The sequence below is a fragment of the Cetorhinus maximus genome, chromosome 5, assembly GCF_964194155.1.
Source record: "Cetorhinus maximus chromosome 5, sCetMax3.hap1.1, whole genome shotgun sequence".
Lineage (NCBI taxonomy): Eukaryota > Metazoa > Chordata > Chondrichthyes > Lamniformes > Cetorhinidae > Cetorhinus > Cetorhinus maximus.
Window position 1 is genome coordinate 146,892,315 of NC_135883.1, and position 6,000 is coordinate 146,898,314.

General features: G+C 41.3%; 1 protein-coding gene across 1 annotated transcript in view; it reads right to left on the bottom strand.

The window, feature by feature from the left end:
• The window catches only part of bub1 (BUB1 mitotic checkpoint serine/threonine kinase), a 69,931-nt gene extending 65,106 nt beyond the window's left edge, over positions 1–4,825 (bottom strand). Inside the window, exons 1-4 of the mRNA XM_078542640.1 lie at positions 4,700–4,825; positions 2,628–2,687; positions 2,395–2,536; positions 595–791 (exon numbers count right to left, since the gene is read on the bottom strand). Of these exons, the coding sequence (XP_078398766.1) occupies positions 595–791; positions 2,395–2,536; positions 2,628–2,687; positions 4,700–4,761 (461 nt within the window). The 5' untranslated portion in view covers positions 4,762–4,825. The remainder of the gene's footprint in view (positions 1–594; positions 792–2,394; positions 2,537–2,627; positions 2,688–4,699) is intronic.
• Positions 4,826–6,000: the final 1,175 nt, after the last annotated feature.

A 6,000-nucleotide genomic window follows, 5' to 3' on the forward strand; every position in this document is an offset into this window, starting at 1 on the left:
TTTAACATAATTATTGTTATTGCTATCCATCTCTACTACTATTTCCTCTAGCACAAACAGAAAAACAATACATCAAGTGTATTAGCACCATGGAAAACACTCAACTAACAGGATGGAGCATCGTAAACTTTGATTTTACCTCAATTTTATTTTCTATTCTGGAACTGACAAGCTAGCAAGTAATCTTATTTCCACCTCAACGTGCCCTAGAAAAGGGTCACAAGCTCACGATTGATTTGCATCCATGCAATTACAGATGACCATAAAGACCTACAAGATATGGATTATTTGAGTGACATTAAATTTTGAATCCAGAGCAAAACAATTATCATACTTTGAGTGGATGAACTGGCCTTTATCATACCCAAACAAACCCATTAAGAGTATACTCAAATCATCCAAGTTGCTCTCTCTCTTTGAATTTTCATTTAAGAATTGTGTTAAGTATGCCAAATGCATTTTATTGTGGATCCTCAAAGAAAGAATTGATCATGTGTTTTGACTGATTTCTAACCCAAATCACTAAAGTGAGCTAGTTCTTCAAATACAAGACAGTATATTGATTCTCAGCTCTCCCATCCAAGTCAGACTTACCCATAGTGATGGATCAACATATCCATTGGTTCTGCAACATTTTGAATGCCTTTCTGAAAGATGCTATCTGCTATCTGAAAATTGCCTTTCATCTCGAGCACCTGTGCCCACGCAAGATAAAGGGCAGCTGACTTTATGCCAACCCCTTGATTGTACATATAGTTGTAAAAATCAAGTGGTGTTGTGCTGCAGTTTATCTGAAAAAGTAAAACAAAGAACAAAACAAACCAAAAAAATCAATTTTGATGTTATATAGAATAGAAACCTCATAACAGAAACACTCAAAGAACCAAGTGTGGTATCAAGGAGCTCTAGCAAAACTGAAGTCAATGGGAATCAGGGAGAAAACTCTCCACTGGCTGGAGTCATACCTAACATAAAGGGAGATGGTTGTGGTTGTTGGGAGCCCAATCAGCACAGCCCCAGAACATTGCTGCAGGAATTCCTCAGGGGAGTGTCCTAGACCCAACCATCTTCAGCTGCTTCATCAATGACATGCCCTTCATCAAAGTTAGAAGTGGGAATGTTCGCTGATGATTGCACAATGTTCAGCACCATTCACGACTCCTCGGGTACTGAAGCAGTCCTTGCCTGCATACAGCAACACCTGGACAATATTGAGGCTCGACATTCATGTCACACAAGTGCCAGGCAATGACCGTCTCCAACAAAAGAAAAATCTCCCCTTGACATTCCACAACATTACCATTGCAGAATCCACCAGTTTCAACAGCTTAGGGGGTCACCATTGACTAAAAGGTTGGCTGGACCAGCCTTATAAATGCTGTGGCTACAACAGCAGGCCAGAGACAAGTGTACTACAGCAAGTAACACAACTCCAGATTCCCAAATCCTTTCCACCATCTACAAGGTGCAAGTCAGGAATGTGATGGATTTGACTGGATGAGTACAGCTCCAACAACATTCAAGAAGCTCAACATCATCCATTGGATAAACTATGCAGTTAGTCCCATCTCCTTTACCAAATGGAAAGGCAGATGGGAAAGAAAGTACATCACAAACTGTTTGGGAAATGAAGGCAGCATGAGGATAGCTAGGACTAGGTGGTTAACCATGCTGTATGAAGAATAGTAACTGGGCTGTAGGTGCACGACAAACGTGCACATTTATGCTATTTATGTTCTTTTTTCCCCAACCAATCCACAGGCCAAAGATTGCATAACAAAAAGTGTGTCTTGGGGAAAATAGAATAATTTTCAGACAGCTGCTAAGAAGTGACAAACAAAACTGAGAAATTTCAAAGTCAGAAGCCAAGAGGATGAAAAAAAAGCATACTGCCAGGGAACAGCATCTCTCCACATTTGTTTTTCTATTACTCCTTTCTTTAATCTCCTCAGGCTGCAGCATTATAAATGTAAGCACAACCAAACTTATTTTTTCCTTATACACAATATCACGTTGCATCTTAAACTGAGAAAGCTGGGTAAAGGGATAAAGCCATCATGCAGGTTAAAAAGGTGACAGGGAATAGTGATTAGGGTGATTTCAAACTTCGGACCAAAAAGTCCATAGGTTTTAGAAGTAAAGGAAACTAAGGCGTTCCACAATTTTGAGTTCTGAGGAAAGAATGAGTTAACATAGAAGATGGTGAAATGAGGCGTCTCAATTTCAGCAACGCGAGCACCACATGGACTCTCTCTCTCTTTGGCATATGATACAAAAGAAAGTAAACAAGCATATTTCCAACTCAGCTGGTCTCATCTCCACTGGATTCATACATTCTCTTGTTTTTATATAATAAAATCTTAACCTATTAAAAAGTTCATACAGATCACTTGCCAGCTTCAACCAGTAGTTGATATATCTTGGATCATTGTAATACTTCTTATCATCCATAAAATTCTTCACGAGTCTCTCTAACACCGAGACCAATACACCTTTCTCTGCAGGGGGAAGTAAAGGTTCTGCCCACTGTAAAAACCTAGGGTGATAGGGAAATGAGATGTAACCAACTTTTCACATAAAACTGCAGATTTAAGAGAAAAAAAAATTGTATTAAATTGCTATTTTACCTGTCCCACAGATCCAGTGGATCATCACCTGCATAGCTTTGTATCTTAGCTTCAAACATTCTGCAGATAAAAATAAATATGTTTTAATATTAATCTGCCCATGTCAGTAATTTTAGTCATGATTTATAATCACAGCTGTAAAGTATGAACATGAAATAAGCAAATAATATTTTAATAGTGCACTTTTAGTGAAGGCAGAATTTCCTTTAAAAAAAGTCGTTCCTAGTGGCTCAGTCGATAAAATGTAGTCATGTTGTACTAAGGCATCCAGGAAAGTCTGATTGCATTGGCTCTGTGATACCACTAGCCCGAGCAGAAGGTAGCCAGTTCAAACACTATTCCACGTGCTTGAGCAAATAATTTAGGATGACACTATAAGAGCAGTACTGAGGAACTGCTTTAATATTAGAAATGCCTTATTTCACTTCAGATGCTACACAGTACTAAGAACTTATCTGCTCTCTCAGATGGATGAAAAAGATCCCATGGCAACATTGAAAGAGCAAGGGAGTTCTTGCAGTGCCCTTGCTCACCTTTATCCCTTGGCCAATACGACTAAAAACAAGATTACTTGGTCGTTTATTTAATCGTCATTTATCAGGCATTGCTAGACACAAAGTCACTACTACACTTATTTACAGTACAACATTATTTAATAGTACTTCATTGGCTGTGATGTCCTGAGGAATTAAGTATTATATCAATTTAGCTCTTTGATACAATTCAGGTTGTGTCACAGTGAATGCAATATGCAGCCTCTTGAACCACTTGAATTACAGAAGGTAAAGAAGAAAAAAAAAAATCAAGATTCGAGCTGATTGCTATCCAATGACTTCTTGACTTCTGGAAAGTGTATTTTGAAATCTGGGGACACAAGCTAAGTTACTCTCCAAGTCTGCTAATCATCACTATATAGGCTTTTAACTGAAGAATGGCATATAGCAACATTAAGGTCCTATATTTTTTTTACATATTTTTGAAGATACATAACTTGGCCTTATCTATACCACTTTAAGGTCATTGGAGAGAAACATTTAATCTTTCTGGTCAAACAGGTGCTGCCTAACCTTCTGAGTGTTTCCAGCATTTTCTGTTCATCGGCTATATGGCTTGAGCTTTTTAAACTTATTGATCAAAGCTTGTTTACTTGGGTAAATTAAAAGCAAAATACTGCACACACTGGAAATCAGAAATAAAACAAACTGCTGGAAAAACTTTTTATTCTCTCATGGGATGTGAGCGTCAGTGGCAAGGCCACCATTTGTTGTCCATCCCTGATTGCCCTTGAACTGAGTGGCTTGCTCAACCATTTCAGTTAAAAGTCAACCCCATTGCTGAGGGTCTGGAGTCACGTGTATATATGAACATACAAAACAGGAGCAGAAGTAGGCCATTCGGCCCCTTGAACCTGCTCTACCATTCAATGAGCTCACGGCTGATCTGTTTGTGTTTCGAGTTCCACATTCCCATCTAACCGCCCCCCCCCCCCCCCCCCGGATAACCTTTGTAGGCCAGACCAGGTAAGGGCGGCAGATTTCCTTCGCTAAACGACATTAGCGAACCAGGCGGGTTTTTATGACAATAAACAAAAATACCTGGACAAACTCAGCAGGTCTGACAGCATCGGCGGAGAGGGAGACAAGTTAACGTTTCGAGTCCGTATGACCCTTCATCGAAACGTTAAACTGTCTCCCTCTCCGCCGATGCTGTCAGACCTGCTGAGTTTTTCCAGGTATTTTTGTTTTTGTACTAGATTTCCAGCGTCCGCAGTATTTTGCTTTTATCTGGGCTTTTATGACAATCGATGGTAGTAGCTTCATGGTCACCGTTGCAGAGACTAGCTTTATATTCCAGATTTTATTAACCGAATTCAAATTCCACCGGCGGCAGTGGTGTAATTCAATTCAAACCCGCGTCTTCAGAACATTAATTAGCCTGCACCTCTGGACGACTCGTCCAGTGACAGCACCATCTTCCCCTGATGCCGAGCATTTCCAGCACCTTCCCTTTTCAGGCTCCCTCCCTCCGTCCGCTGAAGCTGCTGACATCCAGCTCGGTTTGGATGAACTTACTGCCAGCATTCCTGAAAATCCATGCTGCTCCTGCTGCCCATCGCCTCCTCCCCGGCGGCCATACCCACAGCGCAGTTCCCGTTTCCTTCTCCTCCCCAAGGACCGGGGAGCCACAGCTCGAGCTCTTTTTTCAAAAATATAACCGTCACCGCGCTCCTCAAAGCCCATTGGCTGAGCCGGGCGCGTCTCTCACCTTTCACCTCATCCCCGGCTCAGCCAATCGATAGCGCGGCTTTCCGGCTCCGGCTCCGCCTCTCGACGTCCGCTCCACACATACACACACACACACACACCACACCAACCCACCCCCCCCCCACCCCCACCAACCCTCGCGCACCTACGATTTACTTGCGCGCTCGCGTTCAGCGATCCTATGACGTATCTTCCAGCGCGTGCATGGCTAGGAGGGGCGGGGCAACAACCCATGCAATGAATGAAAATGTTGTCTGGAGGAGATAGTTCAGTAAAAGGAAGGAACATGCAAAGAAAGGGTAGCAAGTTAAAAACGGAAAATGCTGGGAAAACTCAGAAGGTCTGACAGCACCGGTGGAGAGAGAGAGAGAGAGAGAGAGAGAAAAAAAAACTTTCTGAGTTTTCCCAGCATTTTCCATTTTTATTTCAGATTTCCAGAATCCGTAGTATTTTGCTTTTATCAGAGGGTAGCAAATGTTTACTGCTCAATGTGAAATGTAACACAGCAATAATAACTTTGTATTATGGCCCCGGACTTGAGCAGTTGATACAGATCGAAGTCCATATTATAGAATTTTTTGTATTCTTTAATGGGCTGTGGTTGTCAGTGGCAAGGCCAGCATTTGTTGCCAAATCCTAATTGCTCATGATCTGAATGGATTTTGAGGCCACTTCAGAGGGCGGTTAAGAGTTACCACTTTGGGTCTGTAGTCACATGTAGGCCAGAGCTGCTTCTCTTAAAAAAAAAATTAATGAAACACATGGGTTTTTGCAACAATCAATTATAGTTTCACGGTCACCATTATTGAGACTGGCTTTATATTCCAGGCTCTTTTGAATTTAAATTCCATTAGCTGCTATGATGGGATTTGAACATCATTCTGGGTCCCGCTGGATTAGTCATTCCAGTGACATTACCACTACACATGGATCACGAGGTGCATCAATACAATCAATGAATATTACAATCATTTCAATATGGTCATTACAAACAATCAGACAATGGTATTGGAGTTATCAACATACATCATGTTGCACTCTGAGGTGCTTCAATACACTTATATTACAATTAGCATTCGATGCATACATTCATTTTGAGCTGTACAGCC